The sequence below is a fragment of the Meles meles genome, chromosome 10 (assembly GCF_922984935.1).
Source record: "Meles meles chromosome 10, mMelMel3.1 paternal haplotype, whole genome shotgun sequence".
In the NCBI taxonomy this organism is placed as follows: domain Eukaryota; kingdom Metazoa; phylum Chordata; class Mammalia; order Carnivora; family Mustelidae; genus Meles; species Meles meles.
The window spans coordinates 99,722,421-99,746,318 of record NC_060075.1 but is presented as its reverse complement, the minus strand read 5'-3'; the positions used below and the strand labels follow the sequence as shown (position 1 = coordinate 99,746,318).

General features: G+C 49.4%; 1 protein-coding gene across 7 annotated transcripts in view; it reads left to right on the top strand.

Moving 5' to 3' along the window:
* The window catches only part of COBL (cordon-bleu WH2 repeat protein), a 260,852-nt gene that overhangs the window by 86,056 nt on the left and 150,898 nt on the right, over positions 1-23,898 (top strand). For 6 of the 7 annotated variants that reach the window (XM_046020837.1, XM_046020832.1, XM_046020833.1 and 3 more), the window contains exon 2: positions 11,915-12,118. In XM_046020837.1, coding sequence (XP_045876793.1) covers positions 11,915-12,118 — 204 coding nt within the window. Of the gene's footprint in view, positions 1-2,912; positions 3,020-11,914; positions 12,119-23,898 lie in introns of those variants that run through there. The other variant, XM_046020836.1, reaches the window with a different exon arrangement.

Below are 23,898 nucleotides of genomic sequence, written 5' to 3'. Positions count from 1 at the left end.
CTAGAACCTCCTAGCCGGCTGTGTACCCAAGCGGGCAGCTCTGAAACCAGCACCATCAGAGTCATGAAATGTGATTGTTTCTGCTAGAAGGCAGGGCAGCACCTGAATGGCCATCTGTCATTTTCATGATGTACTGACTGAAGTCCCAGCCAAGTGAGTAGGGGGCTGCCGGGACCCTGCGACCCTGGGAAAGCTCACGTCCACGCCCCTCCCACTCCCACACATCTGCTCCACTTGGAGCACTCGTCCCCATCTCTACCAGCTTGGGCCACGGAAATCACTGGGCAAAATGGGCACTGTCCACCCCCAGACTCTAGTCGAGGTTGCTGGGTGGACGGGGGTTACAGCTGCCCACATACCTGTCATCCTGCCGTACCTGCCGGGCTGCCAGGCCCTGGTGCACCCGTCTGAGCACCTTACCTTCCGGGGCTCTCCATGGGGAGGGCTGGCCCTCTCAGCCAGGCTCCTTCCTCTCTAGCTTCTCATACCAACCCACCCCATCTTCCCCAGCTGGAGCACACACTGTTCTAGAACGAGCTCTCTTTTCCCTCCGTCCTGGTAACGTAGAGCTTTCTGCCTGACTCTTTCTAACCCAGTCCCTCTCCTGTTACTCCTGCGATCCCGCGCTTCTCTTTTGGATCTGACGGTCCGCGGCTTTGAATTGCTATGGCTTCTGAGCTTGCCTTCCAGAGCTGTTGGAATGGGTGTATGTGCGCGCATGCGCGCTCCTCCGTGGGCGCATGCGCGCTGCTCCGTCGCCACATGCTCCCTGGGGACAGGCACTGCTGTGCTCAGAGCTGTTTGCGGACAGGCACAAGGGTCTCCGCAATCCAGTCCACGCTCAGCCCCCTGCCTCCCTCTCACGTCCTTGCTGGGAGCGGCCTCACGCCCGCCCCTGTGCTTGCCACCTCCAACAGGCTTCTCTTATCACGTCTGGCAGGTGACTTCCCGAACCAGCCTAAGTCCGGAGTCCTTTATCATCCCTGAGTGGCACGGCCTGTCCTTCGTCCTTTCCTTACCTGCGCCGTCGCCGGGTCGTATCGGCCTGCCCTGGAGACTGTGAGCTTGTGGAGGGCGACTTAGATCTGGTACCGTTCGTCTTGGAATGGTCCTGACGGGATGGGGTCGACCATGTTGGTTTCGTGCAGGACGATCTTCTCAGACGCTCTTGGTGCTGGCTCACAGGACACGTTTATGGTTTGAGGATTTTTGGTTTTTTGGTTTTTGTTTTTGTTCTACTTTATTTATTTATTTGAGAGAGCGTGCACATGAGCAGAGAGAGAGGGAGAAGCTGGCTCCCTGCTCAGCAGGGACTGGATCCCAGGACCCTGGGATCCTGACCAGAGGTGAAGGCAGAGACTTCACTGACTGAGCCACCCAGGCGGCCCCGTGGGACAAGTTACATAAGTGTGTAAAAATAATGTTTCAGGGCATCATTAGGAAAGTCCTGTTGGAAGCGTACCCCTTTCTCTGATGTTTCCTCTTAACCACTCGGGCACCCAGGAATCACCCATGGTGACAAATGCAGAGTCAGGTTCCAGCGGACTGGGGTGAGTCCCGAAGCCCGCGTTGACTCCTCTAGGACTCCCTACCCGCCTCCAGGTTGCTCCCTCCTTGGGAGGAGGCAGAGGCCTTGTCCAGCTGCCAGCAGGAGAGACCAGGCTGACAGGGGCAACGAAGTGACCCTGAGAACCAAGGTGGCTGGTTTCTAACTCAGAATCTTTTAGGAGGAAGCAAACTTCCTGCTCTGGAAGAATCTTGGGGAGAGAGTGGTAACTCCCTTCTGCCCACGGCGAAAACAGACCCAGTTAGCCAGAGCTTTTGCTTCTCGGTGGATCCAAAGAGGGAAGAGTGGGGTGTGCCAGCTTTTTCTTTGAAATTCCCTTTAGGCAGGTACTGTTCGTCCTGCTTCCTGCCAGGGCAGCCGGATGGTAAATGGGCATCAATCATGCAGGCTTGGCAAGTGGGTGAGCTGGCATCAGCATGACCACTGACTTCAGTGTCCGCTGGTCGTGGACACTGAGGAACTGTGAGGCATGAGGAAAAAAACAAAACAAAACACTGCACATAAAGCAGAGAGCCCTTTGGACTTTGCTCCAGGGACGTTAGAGTAGAGAGCTGTGGGGACTTTCCCTTTGCAGGCTCCAGGCCCTGCCTGCCCCGGGCTCCCCCAGCCTGGCTGGGTTCCTGTGGAGTTAGGCTTTAATGCAGCTGCCTGGATTCCTGCCCTGGAATTTGCACTCACTGGGCCCAGGTGGTGCCAGACAAGCAGCCCACGGCCTCCTGGACGGCCTCGTGTTGAGGGAGCAGATCTCAGTGTTCTGTTGCTTGTGGACGAGCTCTGGGAAGAAAACGTCAGCTGGCGGTGTCCCAGCTGATGTGGGAGCTAGCAAGCATGGCCCTGAAATTGTGACAGGAAATATGGGGGGTGGTTTGAAGCGAAAACCATCCGGTGTTCTGACTGATGACCTTTGAGATCCCATAGATGTTTTTGTATATATTATGTTGCTTTATAGTTTCTGCTGGGGCACACCCAGTCTCATACCTGGAGGGAGCACAGGGCGGCGGCAAGGGGGGATGCTGCTTGCTCAGTGACTCAGCCCCTGAGGTATGTTGGACCAGCCCTGCTTGTCCCTGACAGTGTGGAGAAGGAAGGCAGAGTCACCAGCTGGGTCACCAGCCTGGGGCATGCCTAGGAGGGGCCTTGCCTCTTTTACTGCCCACGTGCTCCATAGGGTCAGATAGGTCCCAACTCCATGGCACCTGCACAGACCTTCCCAAAGAGAGTCACTGGCTTGGCAGTGTGATGACGTTTGAGGACGAGTGAAGCTGATTGGGTCCGTGGGAACAGCAGTAGTCCTTCCCAGGGGGAGGGAGCCCATGGCACTGTGACCGTGTCATGTGGAGACAGTGCTCACTTTCAGAGGAGCTTTGGGTCTACCTGGGCAGCTTCTGCTCTCGAACTGAGAGCAGAACTCTGAACATAATTACATCCTTGAAAAGACAAGCCGGAATTCAGGTATTGTGGCTGCTCCTTGGGTGGAGGAGGATTCCAGAGGGAGGCAGAGGAGGTCCCATCACTGTCCCCTCATGCCTAGTGAAGCTTAGTCTGGCAACCTGCGTCCACCCTCTGGAACTGCTCCCAAAGGGGTCCCACCCCTGTGGGTCCAGCCTCCCACCCCCTTTGCTGTAAGGGGCCCTCGGCCTCCCTCCACCCTTGGCAGGTGGTACATCCACTTCTCTTCCCCCAGTGTGCGCAGCAAGAAATTCCTTCCGTGCTAGGGAGCTGGGGTGGGGGTCCCTAGGTAGGAGCCCATTGAAGGACAGAAGACAGCCCTGGCAGTAAGTCTGCCTTACATTCTACAACTACCAGGATAAACATCTAATTTTATTAGGTTGAAATTACTGTGACTCAGTTGTGATGAAATACACATAAGATGGAATTGACTGTGCTAATCATTTCTCAGTGTGTGCTCGGTAGCGTTTCGAACATTCACGTTGCCATGCAGCCAATCACCCAAACTCTTCGTCTTGCAAACTCTGGTCAACCAAAACTGTTAAATCGTTACACTAAACCTCTCCATCCAGCCCTCCCCCAGCCCCTGGTGCCCTCCATTCTACGGTTGGTCTTGCTGAGTCTGATGGCTGTAGGAACCTCAAATAAGGGGAATCACACAGTATTTGTCTTTTTGTCCTGGCTTATTCACTTAGTATAATGTCCTTGGGTTCCTCTGTGTTGTAGCATGCTTCAGAATTTGCTTCCTTTTTAAGGCTGGAGAATATTCCAGAATGCTTTGCTTATTCATTGGTAATGGGTGCTTGGGTGGCTTCCACATTTTGACTATTGTAATGCTGCCATGAACCTGGGGGGAACTTTTCAAGTCTCTGCTTTCAGTTCTTTTGGGTATAGACCTACGTTCTTTTATTGTGCTTGGCTTTGTTGCAGTGAACAATACTGCATTTTTTATCACTGTTAGATGTGTGGCAACCCTGCATCGAGAAGGTCTACCGGCGCCATTTCTTCCAACCCCATCTGCTCACTTTGTGTCTCTGTGTCACATCTTGGCAATTCTCACATTATTTTAAAATTTCTCATTATGATTATATTTGTCCGGGTGATCTATGATCAGCGATCTTCGATGTAGCTATTGTTGTTTTGGGGCACCACAAACCATGCCCATAGAAGTCGGTGACCTTCACTGATCAGTGTTGTGTGTGTTCTGACTGCTTCACAAACCACTGTTCCTCTTCTGTCTCCCTGTCCTCGGGGTTCCCTATTCCCTGAGACAAAACAGTGTTGAAACGAGCTCAGTCAATAACCGTGCAATGGCCTCTACGTGTTCCAGTGAAGGAAGAGCCCCACGTCTCTCAGTTTTCATCAAAAGCTAGAAATGATTAAGCTCGGTGAGGAAGGCATGTTGAAAGCCAAGATAGGCCGAAAGCAAGATCTCTTGTGACAACCGGTGAGCCAAGTTGTGAACACAGAGAAACAGTTCTTGGAGGAAATTGGAAGCGCTCTTCCAGCAAACACACAAATGATAAGAAAGGAAAACAGCCTTATTACTGATATGGAGGAAGTTTTGAAGGTCTGGACAGAAGATCAAAGCAGCCACAAATTTCCTTAAGCCAAAGCCCCATCCAGAGCAAGGCCCTGACTCTTCAGTTCTAGGAAGGCTGAGAGGGAGGCTGCCAACAAAAGTCTGAGGTTAGCAGAGGTTAGTTTGTGAAGTTCAAGGAAAGAAGCATCTCCAGGTGGAGCAGCGGGGGCTGATGGAGAAGCTGCAGCAAGTCGTCAGAAGATCTGGTGGAGGGAATTAAGGAAGGGACTAAACAGATTTCCAGTGTAGACACAACAGCCTTCTGTTGGAGACTGATGCCATCTAGGACTTCATAGCTAGAGAGAAATTAGTGACTGGCTTCTAAGGAAAGGCTGATTCTCTCATTAAGGGCTAATACAGCTGGTGACTGGAAGTTGAAGCTTATCCTCAGTGACCATTCTGAAACCTTAAGGCCCTTAAAATTTGTGCTGAATCCAGTCTACCTGCGTTCCTCAAATGAAGCCATAAAGCCCGAGTGATGGCGCATCTGTTTACAGCACGTTTTATGGATCTTTTAACCCTGCTGCTGTGACCTACTGCAGAAAAAAGGGTTCCTTTCCAAACATGACTGCTTTGACAATGTACCTGATTTCCCAAGGGCTCCAATGGAGATGGACAGTGAGATAAATGCCGTTTTCATGGCTGCCACAACACGTCTGTTCCCTATCCCATGGATCAAGCAGTAATTTTGTCTTTCATGTCTTATTATTTAAGAAATACATTTCATAAGGCTGGAGCTGCCCTAGATGGATATTCCTCTGGTGCATGTCAATTAAAAACCTCCTGGAAAGGATTCACCACTCTAGATGCCATTAGGAACATTCGTGATTCATGGGAAGAGATCAAAATATTACCATGAGCAAGAGTTTGGAGGAAGTGGATTCCAACCGTCATGGATGACTTTAAAAGGTTTAGGATTTATTGGAGGAAGTACCCGAAGATGTGGTAGAAAGAGCGAGAGAACTGGAACTAGAAGCAGAGCCTGAAGATGGACTGAATTGCTAGGCTCAGGATCAAACATGAATGGAGGAGAAGTTGCTTCTTATGGGCGTGCAAAGACTGTGGTTTCCTGAGATGGAATCTGCTCCTGGTGGGGATCCTGTGGAGACCGTTGAAGGGACAACAATGGATTTAGGATATTGCAGGAACTTAGCTGATAAAGCAATGGTGGTAGAGTTCGAGGGGACAGACTCCAACTTTGGAAGAAGTTCTGTGGGTAGATGCCAAACAGTGTCCCATGCTACAGAGAGGGCATTCGGGAAAGCAAGAGCAATTGACGTGGCAAAGTTCACTGTTGTCTTAGCTTAAGAAATGGCCACGGCCACACCATCCTTCAGCCACCATCACCCTGGTCAGTCAGCAGCCATCAGCATCGAGGCAGACCCTCCACCAGCAAAAAGATACGACTTCCTGATAGCTCAGATGACGGCTAGCATTGTTTAGCAAAAAAGTATTTTTATTTTTGTAAAGATTATTTATTTAGAGAGAGAGAGAGAGAGTACACAAACAGTGGAGGGGCAAAGGGAGAGGGAGAGAGACTCTCAAGCAGACTCTCCACTGAGCACAGAGTCTGACATGGGGCTTGATCTCACAACCCTGAGATCATGCCCTGAGCCGAAATCAAGAGATGGATGCTTAACCCACTGAGCCACCCAGGTGTCCCAGTAAAGTGTTTTTAAATTAAGGTGTGCACATTGTACTTTTAGGCGTAATGCTGTTGCACACACAAACACTGCAGTACAGTATAAACAGTATTTTTACATGCATTGGCAACCAAAGAATTCATTCGACTGGTTTTATCATGATAGCTGCTGTTTCACTTGCTCTGGAACCAAACCCGTACCACTGCCAAGGTGTTCCTGGACCCAGAAAAGGAATTGTAGGGGATCTGATTTTATTTTTTTGAGGAACCTCCATACTGTTTTCCATTGTGGTTGCACCCCTTTGCGTTCCCACCAACAGAGTACAAGGGTTCCAATTTCTTCACATCCTTGACAACATTTCTTATTTTCTTTTTTCTCCCCCCCCCATTTTTTTTTTTTTTTTTGGATAGTGGCCATCCTAATCCTAATTATAAGATAAAAGCAGTAGTTTGGGTTTCCTATTTTTCTGTGATTTGGTATACTAGAATTGGAGGTGTCCTACAGCCCAGCCCCCAATGTCCCCAAAGGAACTGAGATCCAGAAAGAAGAAACCTATGCACAGTGTCTCCGATCCTCCTGGCTTACCCGGGACACACAGGATGACGTCTGAGATGGAGACCCACTGGCCAGCCAACATTACGAAAAGACCGAGTTCAGGCTGAGTGGCAACCACTGTGCCTTGGCTCAACCCTCCACACTCTCCCCGCTGCAGATGCACCACTGCAACCTTACGGGATCCTCCTGGAGGGCTTGTTGGTGGCTGGCTCCAAGCAGGGACCTCCACAGCATTCACAGAGGTGTCCTCAGTCGAGGCCCAGGCTTCTCTCCCCTGCTCGCCCTTGCCTCTGCTTGGAAATGTCACTGTCATCTCAGACCCAGGTCACTGAAAGCCACCTGGTCATCGCCTCCCACAATGTGTCCTCTGTTGGGCTGCTTTGACCCTTGCCCTGGAGCCAGAGACTTGGAACCCCAAATATCGTGAGGTCCTCCTCCTGCTCGCAGACCCATCCGTCTTCCCCCCACGGTCGCTCTGCCCATGCACCCCCCCACCCCCCGAACAGCACAGGCTAACCCTCTCATTCAGGCTGCTTGTCTCCAGAACTGTTTGTGCTCACTGCTCTGGCTGCTGCTGCCAGCGCTCCCCCCACATGCCTTCCAGCGGTTTCACCCACACTGGCTCTCACAGGTGATCTGGGATCCCCACTGGCTATGGGTTAGTTGGCTCCTCGGCCCGCTTCCCAACCAGACCCTTTTTCCTGCAGTGACCAGGCCTTTCCCTTGGACAAAACAGACATGAAACCACCTTCTGCTCCCCTCCCCTTTCTCAACGACATTGAAAAAGATAATCCCCAAATAGTTGTGGGACACTGTTATTCAGAATCACCCACTCACGGGTTCCCCAACCAGCAAAATGAGAGCAGTAGATCCTCTCCCTCAGATTATCAAGATTCAGGTGAGAAAAAGTGGTTTAGAGAAACCGCAGCACTCCGGCACCCTGAGCAGGTGCAGCCCATAATGCTGTCTTCCCCTAGGATGGGCATGACCCATTACCCATTTCTCCTCCCCCACCTTAATACCTGTAAATATGAAGGGCAGCACACTCAATGTGGAGAGTATAAACAGTCTTAATACAGCATCTGCTGTTGGGGTGCCTGGGGGCTCTGTTATTTAAGCGTCTGATTTCAGCTCCGGTCATGGACTCAGGGTCCTGGGATGGAGTCCTGTGTTGGGCTCCCTGCTCAGCGGGAAGCCTGCCTCTCCATCTCCCTCTGCCCCTCCCCCTACTCATGCTCTCTCTCTCTCTCTCTCTCTCTCAAATAATTAAATGAAATCTTTAAAAAAAATTGAAGCATCTGCTGCCTTCCAGAGATGCTAAATGAAGTTGAAGACATGGGGCACCAGGATTGCTACATGGGGAGGTCAACGGCAGTGGGGGCCGGTTTGTGTGTCCGGTGTCTCGGGCAGGTGGGAAGCGGCTTTCTCCCCCGCCGAGGTCTCTGTGCTTACGGACCCACACTACTTCTGAAGCGGGGCCTTGACTCCATCCACACCCCAGGCACCATTTCTGGTGTGGACGGAAATTTCTCACGTACACTCTTCAAAATAATTATTCTGTGAGAAATAAAAATGCGATGTCACAAATTTATCAACATATATTTATAATCTGTCAGTTGCTTTCATCAAATGATACAGAAATTGCAATGGAAACGCTGTGCGATTTTGCTGTTAAGGAGACTCTGTTCTGGAGAAATGTTGTGATCTGATAGCATAACCAGCTCTCAGGTGATGCACATTAGATGGGTCTGTTCCGGGTCTTGGGCACTTGGTAAGCTTCCCATGTGCTTCCTGAGTGCAGCCAGGAGGGGGCACTGGTCTCAGCCTTGTGTCCTCAGGCCCAGAGCTTCTAGAGGCTTCTCAGAAGACATGCTTTTGAGCTGTGTTTTCAAGAGAGCAAAGCATACCAGGGAGGGTGTACGATGTGGCATAGGCAAGAGGGTGTGATTGTGAGTTTTCCAGGAACAGGGAAGGTTAGACCCATTGCCAGGTGAGTGGGGGAGGAGCGGGGGCGGGTTCATGATGGAGGGTCGAGGGAGACCCCTGACTTTCAGGCTATGCCATTGCTTTGGGTATTAGCCACAGCCCTGCAGAGGACGGGTGCGTGATGGCATTGAGTCACAGACTCCAATCCGAGGCACACACCCAGTTTTTGCTATGAAGGAATTCAGGGCCTTACAGGATCTTACTGGAGCCAGAACTTCATGTTGTTTTGTGAAATGTTCCAGTTTTTTCAGTGTCGGCTAGCTTCAGTGTGCATGCACAGGCAGGCCTGCACACGTGCACACATGCACAGGCTCGCATAAACACACGTGCATGCTTGCACACACATGCACACGTGTAATCATGTGCATATACATGCACATGCACAGACACACTTGTTCACATATGCACGTGTGCACACACACACACACACACACACGTAACACTGTGCTGGACAGAAAGCTTTGCTGGGTGTCCTGGCAGCCTGTGGGGCTGTAGGTCCTGCGCGCAGGTGGGGTCAGGGTGCACCATACAGAGTCAGGTGTGAGAAGACGCATGGCCCCCGTGGTCGGAGCTCATCTCCTACATGTGGAGTGAGGGCATCCGGGGAGGCAGCAGGATTCACTGGTGGAGGCTGGATGGTAGGAGGACACAGCATGTGTGCGGGTGTCCGTGATGAGAGCTGGGCTGGGAGCTGGGGAGATTGTTCATGTGGGAAATGCTGGGGGGACTGGTGATTGCTTCTTCCTCTCTCCCAACTTCTGCTCCCGTGGTGGGGCCGGCCGATAGAATAAATGTGTCAGGAGCTGCTTCCTGTTTGACTCAGGAGTTCAAGCCAGGTTTATTAGTATCCAGAAATAAACAGAGAGCATCCTGAGCAAATGTATTCATTTCCCCAACATGTTAAAAAATAAGCACTTCTTTTCCCCCAGCGAAAGCACCTTTGGGAGTTAACATGAACAGCAGGCTGACTTCTGGGAGCCTGAGCATCTAGTCCTAGACCCAGGACTGACTAGTAAAGGATACTGTAACCTACTTCTCCATGTCCCGACTTCCCGTTCTGTAGCATGGGGTGGCATCCATTCTTCATAACAGGCTGGAGAATGCAGCACTGAAAACCGTTTGGGTTTATTGCTAGCTCTGCCGTTTTCTGGTCTTATCAAGATGTGTCCATGCTCCTCTCCTATGAAGCAGGAATAACTTAGTCCCTCCTCAGAGTGTCATCAGGAGGGTCGATGAATTAGTAACATACAGCCCTTGCCCCCACACGCAATATGCCGACTACTTCGCTTTCATTTCTGCAAGTTAAAAATGAAGGAAGTATGTAAGGGATAAGAATAAGGCACAAATGATAACAATTATGACACAGATGTAAGTTTTTCACCAAGAAAAAAAGGGCATTAATCTAGGTCTACATATCCCAGTAGAGGAGGAGACTGGAATGTCATTCCCATCTGCAGGAGCACATGGCCTGCTCTGAATCCCATTTGCTATTTCCCCCCCAATTTTAAGTGACCTCTTTTGTTTTACAAGTAATGCATTTATAGATGACATTATAGAAAAATTAGAAAATGCATAGAAGTGAAAATATCAAAATGTGATATGACACGTATCCTGGAGATTCTTGTGTGCATCTTTCTAGACTGTTTATGATCTACGGCTACAATGCATAATTCCCTTAAAATGGAATTTTCCAAAACAGTATTTGTTTTCTAAAAAAAAAATCTGAATCAAGTACTTTGGTCATCAAATTCTGTACTTTTAAAGTGTATTTAACTAGTACCAGCATAACATTGTTTTGAAGTACCATAGTTTATTGAAATGGTCTCTTACTGACATGCGGTTTGATTATTTTATGTCTGTTTGCCATTGTAAATTATGTTGTACTGAGCACCTTTGAACTTCGCATGGGGAAATAATTGGGGAGTTATTTCTTTGCGACCAGTTTCTAGAAATGGAATTACTGTGCCTGATACCTTGGGCCAGAGTGCCCCCAAGAAGATTGCTCTGCAGGAGAATTTAAGCTCGTTAGCTCTTTGTGGCAGGAGGTGGGAGGGCAAAGTGGGCAGAAGTGGCCCCTGGGAGTCAGGCACGTCCGCTTTCCATTGCTGCTCCAACACCAATAACCATGGGCCTTCAGGGCAGCTACGAATCTCTTGGACGTGCAATTTTCTCAGCTGCCAAATAGTTTGAATGAGGTGAACGTCCGAAGGTTATTATTAGCAGAGGCCCCGGCGCTGAGTAAATACTAGTTATTATAAAATACCTACGGTCTCTGTAAGATAAGGCCCTTATGCACACATAAGTGTCTCTGTATGTGCATATATATATATACATACATGAAGACAGAGACATACCTGTATATAAAATAAAATACCTGTATCAAGTAAGGTCCTTTGCCTCCCTGAATGATCTGGAGGAGACCAAGTGGGTGACTGGTTCCCGTGTGTTTACCAGTCTCCTGCAAAGTGAACTGAGAAGTCAAAGCATAGCCGGAATAAGGTGACGATCCCATTGTTCGTGTCCCTCACTGCCCAGCTGCCGCCTACATGCAGGATGGCCTGGGGGAGGGTGTTGGTGGGATGGGCTTTCTGGATAATTTAGTGTACCCTGATGCTGTCCTAACACAACCCAAACATCGTGGGTCTATGGATTCCAGTCTGCAGCTGGTCATGGTCCTGGATCCAGAGCTGGGACAGGGATCCAAGTTGAGTGAGGCAGACCACTAGGGGAGTCCCCGTGAACTTGGTGTATTTTTCCCCCACTCAGTGGCTCAGAAAGGGCTGGTCCACACAAACTCTGCTGCACCAGCCCACTCCTCAATCTGTACAGATTATGACCATGCCACTCTGGTGGGGAATCCATTTTTCGGCTTATCCTTTCCTTTCAAGCATGGTTCACCTGTTTTCCTTAGTTGTCCCCTTTCTGTTAGTGTTGAAGAGTGTGCCAATATATCGATTTTTAAAAGGGTTATATACCTCAGAAGGCTGTTCTGAGGAGGGAGAAAGAGTTAAAAGAATGGCTTGTCATGAGGGAAGGTCCTGGAAAGGCGCTGGACGCTCGGAGGTGATGGCATTAAGGTCGGATTTGGAAGCTGTTGTCTCATTCAGCCCTTCTGTGCTGTCACTGTTGAAGGAGGAAGATGAAGGCTCGCGCCCCGCCTCCTCCTGGAAAGCCCGCCACGGCGAATGTGCACAGCGGACAGAAGCCTCCCCGGGACATGTCCCCCGGCCCTCCGCAGAACCTGCTGCACATGAAGGAGAACTTGAGGAACAGAACGGTGGCGGTCACTGTGGTTCTGCCCAGCGGGCTGGAGAAGAAGAGTGTGGTCAATGGCAGGTAAGGGTCCGGGCCCCTTGCAGAGGGCTCACTGCCATCCGGTCTCAGGTCCAGGGAGAAATGAAAAGTGGATCATGCTGGGTGGTACTCACTCCTCTGTCAGGCAGACCTGGGACCCTGGGATACAGAGTGGGGTCCAGGTGACAATCCAGAGTGGCTCACCTGGATGACCATTGGCTAAGCTGCCCCTCCTCAACTCACCATCATCCCGAGGGAGCTTGGGGGAGGCGCAGAGGTCACAGGCCAGTACGCATCTCCAAGTAGGTGGCCAGCCCCCAGGGTCTGCACCAGCCTCCATGGCATGGAAGTAATGTAGCTGGGGAAGCCTCCGGAGTTGACCCTGCCCCTGTCCACTGACAGGCTGGCCCACAGTGGTGTAGACGCAGTCAGCGGTCAGTTTTCCAAATGCAGCTTCCACAGCATGTCTGCTCTGACGGCTGAACTCCACCCCAGCCAGTTTCCAGCCCCGAGTTGCCCACTGGATTCCTTTCTCAGACCTGACCCACCCGGGAACGTACCTGAGGTCAAGGTCACATACCCCTTCCTCTTCCCACATCAGCCGCACTAGAAACATTGGCAAAGCCTCCTGCGATCAGGGTATTAAGAACGTTATTACCAAGAGAATTTCTGATTTCAAGATACGTCATCATGTTGTTTGATTGATTTTGTGCTACAGCTGTTGTTCCTGATACTTTGATGTATAAGAACACATTTTCACACAGTATACGAAAAATTAAATCTCAGCGTTTACATAGTTTTTATGATAGAGTATGATGGAGTGATCAACTGTGGAAACTTTGCAGCATAAAAAATATAGTTTGTCTAATTCTGAGGCAGGAGTGAATGGAGGTTGTATGTCTTGGAAAATAAGAATAAGATATGATCAGATGTATTTCACTCTTTTTTTTTAAAGATTTTATTTATTTGTTTGACAGAGAGAGAGACAGCGAGAGAGAGAACACAAGCAGGGGGGGACTGGGAGAGGGAGAAGCAGGCTTCCCACTGAGCAGGGAGCCTGAAGCGGGACTGGATCCCAGGACCCTGGAGTCAGGACCTGAGCCGAAGGCAGACGCTTAACGACTGAGCCACCCATGCGCCCCAGGTGTATTTCACTCTTAAAAAGCAGTTTGCTCCAATATTTTTTAAAATGGATAAAGGTGGAAATCACATCACTGTGGGTGCTTTTATTTTATTCTGGTGGTTGTGATGAGGAGAGCAATGGAAGTCTTTTATTTTAAAATGTCAAGATTTGAATTCTCCCTGAAAGGTGATGCTGTTTAAACTTTGTCACGAAGTTTCGCGGTGGCGACTTGATATGCAAAGGGGTATGTACGTCTTACAAATCATCCCACGGGCTTCGCAAACGCGTGGCGGATGCTTGCTGCCAGCCTCGGTACATAGCTGGGGTCGGGGCTGTTGGGTTGTGGGGTACGGCGTCCCCTCCCCCACTAGGGGATGCCGGCCCGTTGCCCAGTGTGGAACCACCCACCTGCCCAGAGCGGGGCTTTCCCCTCAGGGGCCCCTCCTGTAGCTGGGGTCCCAGCCGCAGGGTTCTGGTGGAAGCAGCGGAGGTTGGTCTGTGCTATATCCACGAGGGAGGGCCCCCCCGCCGGCAGCCTCGCGGTCCCCAGAAGCCAGTGGCTCTGGCGGTTTCTACAGGCAGAGCTTCCAGGGTTTGCGAAATGCAAGTGACGAGAGTTTCTGGTCTCTTTGCTTCACAGAGTGGTCCTTGCCTTAAGGATGCTTTCCCACCAAAATTTACCTTGAGAATCATGCCATGTTTCTATAGGCTGGCAAACTAAGAGGTCCGTGAAGTGTGACCAGTGAATGTTTAGTCAACATTCCTGTATTTTCAACCCAATTTTTTCAAAGATTTTATTTATTTTTTTGAGAGAGCGTGTGCATGAGCTGAGGGAGGGGCAGAGGCAGAGGGAGAAGCAGGCTCCCTCTGAGCAGAGAGCCCGATGTGGGGCTCGATCCCAGGACCCTGGAATCATGACCTGAGACGAAGGCAGCCGCTTCACCGACTGAGCCCCCCAGGGACCCCCAACCCAATTTTTAATTACACTGAAAAATACTCTTTTATTGAGATATGATTAGCATATAAACTCAGTACATGTTAACTGTGTCCTTCTCGACAAGTCTGTAGCTCAGTGCACACCTGTGAAACCACTGTCACTATCAAACTAGTTACATATTTTGTAAAGAAATGGCCTTGTGGGTCCCGACTCGATGCGCTCATACCCGGATCCAGTCCTCCAAAAGCATGCAGAGATAGAATGCCTGCCTGACAAGTACGACAATCACCCTGAAAACCATTTCCAAACGGAACACTTTCTTTCTTTTTTTTTTTTTTTAAAGATTTATTTATTTGACAGAGAGAAATCACAAGAGAGGCAGGCAGAGAGAGAGGAAGGGAAGCAGGCTCTCCGCTAAGCAGAGAGCCCGATGTGGGACTCGATCCCAGGACCCCGAGATCATGACCTGAGCTGAAGGCAGCGGCCCAACCCACTGAGCCACCCAGGCGCCCCGGAACACTTTCTTATATTGCATCTTTTTAATTTTTCTTTTTTCTTTACAAAGTAGAAGCTACCACTTTGTAAGGTGGCCGTGTAGTAATGAGAAAACATGCAGCTCCTTAAACCCTGAAAACCATTTCCAAACGGAACACTTTCTTATATTGCGTCTTTTTAATTTTTCTTTTTTCTTTACAAAGTAGAAGCTACCACTTTGTAAGGTGGCCGTGTAGTAATGAGAAAACATGCAGCTCCTTAAGGATCCAGCATTGAAACACTTTCCTCTTCTTCAGCAGTAAATTCTAATCCCTCCTCCCAGGCTTCCTGCAGGATTAAGTGAATCAGAGCTGCAGCCCCTGAGCTGCCTTAACTGGGACCTTGGCGTTGTGGCTGGTGCTGATTCAGCAGCTGCTTGCCGAGGGATTTGGTTTCATGTGTCATACTCTTTAATGATACCAGACCGGCTGAAGTCCAGTCCCCAACTTGCTTAAAATAGATCTGCTAATTGCTAATCAATGTGGTTTCTCTTTTCTGTTTTATTAGAGAACGTGCCCAGCTTTTTATGAGACAAACAAGCAGCTGATCATTTATAATCAGCCCCTTACCTGTGCTTTTTCCTGATATGAAAGATTCCCCAAGAGGAAACATTAGTAATCGCTGTCTGAGGATTGTATTCTGCATAGGACAGATTTTTTTTTCTTTTTTAAAGTGTCTTTGGAATTTGGAAACCTAACTATAAATTCCAGTCTGTTCTTACAGAGATTAGGACCTGAGAATCTGCGTTTTGGGCCATTTTTTTTTTTTTTAAGATTCATTTATTTACCTTAGAGAGAGAGAGAGCAAGAGGGAAGTACAGAGGGAATGAGAGAAACTCAAGCCGACTCCCCACTGAGCACAGAGCCCAGAGCCCAGTGCAGAGCTCGGCCTCAGGAGACTGAGATCACGATCTAGCCAAAATCAGGAGTCCAATTGAGCCACCCAAGGTGCCTCCATATTCTGGGCCGTTCTTAAGGGAAGTGCTCTGGCATAGGATTAGGAATGGTGTTACCAGCGCCGCATGGGGATGGTCGGAGGAGGCCACCAACTCCATCATATCGGTTGGGACACACTTAAAGAGAAGATCTTTGAAAAGAAAATGCCCTTAGGCAAAAGAGAGCTTCGTACAGTGTGTCAGTCTCTAGAGTGTTGGGGCTGTCTTTTGCTGTGATAAAGTAGTCAGGTCCAAGTTGGTATGCATGCCCAAGGGGCCTGGGGCAGGAAAAGGCAAACATTTCCTTTGCAGAATACAGGAAATCTCCCTCTGTATTCATTCTTGTGATTCTTCACAGTAGACATGCTTACAACAGTGCAGGAGTTTTTAGGTCCTGGTGCTTATCAGATAGCCCAGGCTCTCATAACGTGGGTGTTGGGTCTGCACGTTCCTTCCGGAGAGAGCTCACCGGCTCCATGCTGGAAGGGAGGGAGGCTGTGAGCTCTGAGCAGCTCTGGGGTGTCCTTCTTCCGCCCTACCCTTCCAGGTGTTGGTGAAGCCCCTTGCTCCTCGAGACTCCCAGAGCCGAAGGGAGCCTGGTCTTCTCTGATACTCAGCAAGTTAAGGAGGTGATGTTAAACAAGACATTTCTGGTGCTGGGGAGTCGGCCAGGAGAAGACTGTTCTGGAAATAACTGGCTGACAGGTTGCTTTGGTTTCATTTGATTTACATTTTTGTTTGAAGAATATCTTTTTTTAGAAGAGCTCATTTTTTTTTAGAACAGTCTTAGTTTCCTAGCAGAAATTAGAGGGAAGTACAGAGACTTCCCACATACCTTCCTCCCAACCCACAATCTCCCCCATTATCAACATCCCCCAGCAGAGTGGGTGCCCCTTACGATCGGTGAACCTGCATAGACATATCGTCGTCACCCAGAGTCTGTCGGTGACACCAGGGTCCACTCGTAATGTTTTATGTGCTGTGGGTTTGGACACACATAGACGGATCTGTGTCCACCACGGTAGTTCCTCAGAGAGGAGTTTCACTGCCCTGAAGTCCTCTCAGAGAACATTCCCAGGACACACAGCCCCCTGTGGTCACTGTGGCTTGAAGTGGGTCTCATTGGATCACCTTTCCCTTCAGCCCCGGGAACCTGTTTGATCATCCGGGTCTTAGCTCGCTGCTTCTAGGGACCACCTCCCTGAAATGATTCTGCCGGATGAAGGCTTCATTTGCTTGCTTGTTTGGGCGAAACCCAAGAACAAAGACAGTGATAGAATGTCTGTCATGTGCAGACTGTGATCATCAGACTCCAGGTGCTACTGGATTTTCTTCCTGAGCATCTGCACTGTGAGCAAATCAGGTGGTGATGGGGCGACCACAGGTTATAAACTGTGCACTGCTCCCGTGAAAAGCTGTGTTCCTTGCTAAACCCACAGCAGGTGCCGTTACTGGTTGGGATTTGGTGTGATACAGTCATAGAGACAGGAGCTCTTATTCTGTGGATCCTAATATCTATGAAAGAAAGGAAGGAAGGGAGGGAGAGAAAGAAAGAGGGACAGAGAGATAGAGAACAAAAGAAAGAGAAAAAAGGAAGGAAGGAAGGGGGAGGGAAGAAGGGAAGGGGAAGGAAAAGAAAAGGTGAAAAGGAGGGAAGGAAGGGAGGGGAAGGGAGGGAAATGAGGAGGGGTAGGAAAGGAGGAGAGGAAAGGAAAGAAAGGAGGAAGGAGGAAGAAAGAAGAAAGAAAATAGTCATTTGTTTATTGAGCAAAATACATACCGAACACCTAACTTTTCTGAAGCAACTGGGAGGAAGATATCCCAGAGAGCAGCAGAAGGAAATAATTCTCATTTGCAAGACATTTCTTTGTGCAAAAAATGGGGAACTCAGTGCTACTGGAACATGAATGGAAAAAGGGATTTACAAGGGCCTGGACTGGGTGGCGGCTGTGTCTTGTGGGCCATGCCGAGTTCCCCAGGTCTCAATCAAACAAAGTGACACAGGCCCCAGAGGACACAAGGCTCTGTTCCAGTGGCAGGCAAGTCATAAGGAAACTGACATGTCAGAACATTAATTTTCCTCAAATATAGGGGACCGTCGTCTTCTATTAAAAAGTGTCAGGGGCGCATGGGTGTCTCAGTTGCTTAAGTATCCAACTCTTGACCTGGGCTCAGGTCATGCTCTCACAGTCAGGAGATCAAGCCCCATGTCAGGCCCCACGCTCAGCAGGGAGTAGGCTTGCAATTCTCTCTCCCTCTCCTTCTGCCCTTCCCCCCTTCTCTAAAATAAATAAATCTTTAGAAAAATAATAGCATCCAAATATCACATACACATTTAAAATAAACACTAACCTGACTTTAAAGATCGTTGAGCTGTGTGCCAGAACCCCCAAAAGGGCACATTGGCTCAGCAGCCAAGTGAGAAGTGCACGGCCAAGGTCTGCTTGCATATGACCTGGACACAGGAGGCTCCAGACTCCGAAGGTGCAGGTCAGAGATGGTGAGGTCAAAGTTAAGAGAGAGCACAAGTTACCGTGGCAGGAATCTGTCTGCCCAGTGTGCACTCCATGTTGATATCACCTGTCCTCACCTGTCCAGGTAACAGCTCATGATATCACACGTGGCCAGGAAAACAGCCAGGTTCCCAGCCTCGGCACATTTCTCTCTAGGTCAAGATGCTCCAACTGTCGTTATTTTCTGCGCAGTTTGAAAAGCAGAATGCCTTAGGGAAGGCAGGTCTCTCCAGTTGAGAGAGACCCCAGTCTCTCGCTCGATCACGTACGAACTCTTGCATTTGGGTTTTGTGAGGGTGAGCCGTCAGGATTGGGGGACTGGATGCTGTCATCCTGATGACTGGGCTTCTGACTTGTACGTGGGATGAAGGTACCCTGGTCATTTCACGGCTGTCTGCTTCCCTCCAGCCTCACGTGACAGCCCGAGGACCCAGGCTTCCCTAAGACCAGATTCTTATCGGTGACTCTAGCCTTGAGCCTAGAGCTCTGCCTCTGACCCACAGACTTCTCTGCCTGTGGTTTCTTCCATCTCCTAGTCTCTCCATCGTCCTTTGGGTGTTTCTGCCGTGTTCCGGTGTTCTTTTATCCCTGACCCTGTCCATAGGGGCCACCTTTCGGAGGGCCCTGCTTATATCGTGCTGTATGTTGCCTCTCTGGTCTACACAAAGCTGCAAGACTGCACTTTCTCCCAGGACTTGCTCTGACTCGGTAGCCAGAATTTGCCTTACAGCTTGGGGCCACTGATCGGTCTTGGTTCCACATAAAAAAACTAAGGACTGTACATGCAAATTAAGTGTGTTCATTTTAACATCATGTCCAGAAGTACTTACCTTTGTTTTTTTAAGATTTTTATTATTTATTCTCTAAGAGAGAGAAAAGCAAAAGCAAAGCGAGAGGGATAAGCAGACTCCCTGCTGAGCACAGAGCCAGATGAGGGGCTCAATCTCAAGACCCTGAGGTCCTGACCTGAGCTGAAACCAAGAGTCAGATGCTTAACTGAGCCACCCAGGCAACCCCGTAACCAGCTACCTTAATGTAACATGTAAACTCAGCATCGAGGGACCCATTTATCTAATCAATGCATGAAATGCTCATTTCATGAGTAGGAGGAGTAAACTAGTTTTCAAAGTGATGTCCCCGACCAACAGCGACTGCATCCCTGGGAACTTTGTAGAAATGCAAATTCCCAGACCAGTGCTAATGACTTAGAAACCTTGAGGAGAGGCCCAGCAATTGGACTTTGACCATGCCCAAACTTTCAGATTAGTTAATCTTTGAGAGCCCCAGCTGCAGGACATGGTCTCTGCTAGATGTACCAAGATGAGCACGCGTCCCTGAGAGGGAGCCCAGGGTCATGCTGGCTCGATGGCAGGGAGAAGGCTGTAGGAATGGGTCGTGGTTGCAGCTCCAGAATGAAGGCAGGCTTTGCAGTTTAGCTAGAAGTGCGTCCCAGAGAGGGGTGACGCGTCACCTGGCCCAGCATGACGGAAATGGGACGTGCCCTCCCTGACTTACCTGTCCCAGCCGTGTGGTCCCCAAGAGCTTGTTCACTTCCTTGAGTCCCAAGCACCTCTGCATTTGGGGCAGGGGTGCAGGCACAGGCTGACCATCATTCTGCCGAGCTCTCAGTGAGGATTTAAAAAAAAATCATAAGAAGAAAAAGAAAAACGCACAGGAAAAAGGAGCTGCTTTTTCTTATCAAAGCTGCAGACTCCTGCCAAAACGTTTCGTGGTGTCTACACACATTTGGACAGTCATAGTGTTTTGTGTTTTTTTTTTTAAAGAAAGATGTAGAAAAAAATTATGTACTTTTAAACTTAAAAATAGAGATCACCATAAATACCAGGGAATAAATTGCAACCCTATATTCTGAGCACTTAAGAGACATTCTGGGGACCAACAGATTGTAGAGTCTGGAGGGGAAAAGGATATTGAGGAGAAATTCGAAGAGAAAGCCCCAGAGATCTGCCTCATGACCCCCTCAACCACTATCAACATGGTTTTGAGTGGTCATTCCTCTTTATTACTTGGGATCAGAGAGAGAGAGAAAGCCCGCAAAGTTGGTTATTTTTGTTGTATTCGGGCTTCTTTAAAATACCACAGACTGGGGGCTTCCACAACGGACATGGTTTCTCACAGCTCTGGAGGCTGGAAGTCCAAAGTCGAGGTGCCAGTGGGTAGCTTTCCTTCTGAATGTCTTCCTGGCTCATAGACAGCTGCCATCATTCCCTGTGCTCATGTGACCTCTTTTCTTTGGGTGCACAGAACAAGATCTCTGGGTCTCTTCTTGTACGGACACTAATCCCATCCTATCAGTGCCCTTGTGACTCATGTAACCATAATTACTTCCTTAGAGGCCCCATCTCCAAATACAGTCAACAGGGGGTTAGGGATTCACCATCACTTTGGGAAGGGCACAGTTCTGTTCATAGCGGTGTTAATGCTGGGTGTCCACGGAGGCCTAGGGGGTGTGCTGCGGGTTCTGAGACTATCAGGGATGGTCTAGTCAACTTCCTTAATACACCCGATTCTTCTTTGACATTCTGGAGAGTATCTAGTTGCCCTGTTTTCTTTCATTGTAAGATTGTGGGAATTTGATGGTACAGGTCTCAAGGATGTTACTTCAAGCGTGTTGGGCTATCTCGGTATTTGCAGGAGGGGGAGCGGTTTAGCCACATACAGACAGGGGATGCTCTGCTCTGAGCCAGCTAAAACATCTCACCACACAGAGGCCCCATGCAGAAAAGACTGGAACAAATGAACTCACATATTTTGCAAACATATCACACTTACCACATGCCTGGTGCTATGCTCGCTGCCTTTCAAGTGTTCATTCATTTAAGTCTCTAGCAGGTGGACACTGTCTGTATACCCTCACCAGTAAGGAAACTGAGGCACGGAGAGGCAGGTCTGAGAAGCAGGGAGTGGCGGTGCTCGGACTCTGTCCCAGAAGCTCCCCTCAGGGGCCTTCACTGAACCACCCTGCCACCATGGGAACCTCAGAAGGGCAGGTGTGTGCAGACCTGCAGATCCGAGGCACATGCCACTGCATCCACGAGCAGGTGCGAGGCGAGGAGCGGTCAGGCTCAGGAGGGGATGAGAGTGTGGGTGCGTAGCAGGCAACGTCTTTCAGTCTCTGGAAGGTTCTTTCCTGTGACCTGGGGGCATAGGGACCAGCTGATACCCCATGGAGGGCGCCCCTTGACACCCAGTGAGAGACGCTGCTGACCTCTGCCATCTGTACAGGTGGCACCTCTGTCCATTTTTGGGCACTGCCATTGTGCTTTGCCTTTTCTCTCTCTTTCTGGGTAAATTTTTCCAGGGGCTTCAAAGAAGCTTTGGAAGAACTGGAGTACTCCTGGGAATTCGGCATTTTAAATGCCAGCCAAGAAAGCAGATTAACTGGGGTGGGCCAGCCCACCTCTCACCCGCTTTTCAGAGGCTAAAAGGCCAGCTGCGCCTCCCACCTCATTTTGCATGGGCGTGATCCTAAAAAGCATGTAGTGGAAAAGTAGTGAATCTGGTCGTGTTATAAATGAGCCTGCAGCAGGGTCACACAAAGTGGCCTACCCTGCAGGAAGTGTTGCAAGATGACCTCGTGCTTTTGGACCCAGGTCCTTGTGTTTGGACTGGTGAGTATCCAGCTTCTCAAGTGCAGCCCGAGTTCGGTCCCGTCAGGATGCCGCACCCCTCTGGGAGTCACAGCTGCAGATGGCCTGAAGGAGAGAAAGACAGCTGCCAAAACCTGAGCTCCTCTCAGCCCCAAACTTCCTTCCTTCCCTGTGGGAACCCCTCTGTCCTGGCTTGGGTTCCTGCCACTGGGGAAGGATGATGTCCAATTTGCTTGTCTAAGTTGAATGGGTAATGGCCACCAAGGTCTTCATACAGTTTAAGCACATATCATGGCTGGACTGGGCATCTGGTGTTGGGTTTTATGATCATGCTCTTATGGGGTTTTATTTTGTTACTGTTTTTTTTTTCTTTAATAGTAAATTTGAGGAGATAGTCCCCCAGGACATAGAATCTTCTGCTTGAGAACTTTGCCTTGTGCCTCCCCTCCCCCCTCCCCACCCCAAACATTTTGTTCAGAAACTGCTTCCACTTCCACCTGCTGAGAATGTCACTGGAAGAAACTCATCATGCATTAAATGAACTAGAGGAAGCCAGAATGGACCAGGCGAGTTGGGGGGAAATCCACCAGACACACAGAGATTTGGGTACCCCATTATTTGGGCCAGAAAATGGGTACCTCAGTATGCTGGCACGTTCAATAACTACTGGCTTCCATGATGGCGAGACGGGGTTGTTCTCCCTGATGGAGAAACATGCGCTCTCCCCTGGAGCTGGCCGCTCCCTTTCTGAGCATCTAATTCAATGTTTCAGATGTGTTGCCAATTAGTGTATTAAAAGAACAGAAAGTAACATGAGTAGCTTTTGTGTTCTTTGTGGTTTCCCGTCTAAGATTAACTCAAATACCCATTTGACAGTTTATTTGGGTGTGTTTAAAGGGTGCAAGCCGACTATGGGTGGAGGCAGCCGCTGAATGTGGGTGGAGACAGAGACAGGAAAGGAGTGAGCCTAAGACGCACCAGGGTCCCAAGCCCGCTCTGCCTTTTCCCGGAGACCTTGCCTCTCAATCTAGGTGGCGCAGAAGGGAAGCACATGACTGGCATCATGGATACACACGGAGCAGTGACCAATAGTAGAAGTCATCTTAGCATCGTTAGAACTCTGTTTTCTCTACTGAGGAGCCTCAGAGGAATGTCCTCATGTCTTAGACCTTGTTTGTTGCATTGCATTAAGCTTGTGGTTGGAATAAAGATGACTTCTGCCACCCCACCCCACCCTGAGTAGAAGGAATCAGAGTTTACGGTTTTCCCAGTGTTATTACTGGTGTGGCCAGGTGTGCTAGGGCCCTTGTGAGCATGCACACTGCCTTGGCCCCACAAACGCCCCATCAGAGTCCCCGGACCCAGCAGAAGTGCTGAGTTATTTTGTATCAATCTGAGATTAATTTCGAGTTGTAGCAGTTGAATGAGCAGTACGGTGTTTTGGGGACTCGCTCTGGCTTGGGGCTCTGCCTGTGCTTCTCCTGTCCGGAGTCACTGCCCCCAGCAGCCCACAGCCCTCGGGGTGAGTGACGGGTGCCCAGGCTGCAGCAGGGCAGTTGTCACTTGTGTGTTCACAGAAGAACTGGGAGTCTGTGATCTGCACACCTGCATCCCCAGGCACCTGGAAAGCATAAATAAGACCTGAAATAATTGTCCTGTCAGTTCCTGATTGAAAAATAGATCACAGGAAAGACCTATGCTTTTGTGAGAGGTGTAGGCTCCATTGCTTGGGAAATTTAGGGAAAGAGAAATCAGCTTTAAATATAAAAACCTTCTGCCAGGGAGATATAAAAGAGGCAAAAGAAATTCTTAGGAGTGATCTGAATTTTTATGCTCCTCCCTTGGTAAGCAATTCCCTGTGACGGGGAGCATGATGACAAGTTTTGACATCCAAACAAGGTCATTTTCCTCAGTTTTTGTTTTTATGTTTGGGGGTTTTTTGTCTTTAAAAAGGCACACTTTTTTTAGCTATCATCTTCAATTTAAAATTTTCAGTTTGGGGACACCTGGGTGGCTTAGTTGGCTGAGCGACTGTCTCTTGGTTTTAGCTCAGGTCATGATCTCAGGGTCGTGAGATCAAACCCCAAGTTGTCCTCTGTGCTTAACATGGAGTCTACTTTGGACTCCCTCTCCTCCTATCCCTCTCCCCTGTTCTCTCTCTCTCTGTCTC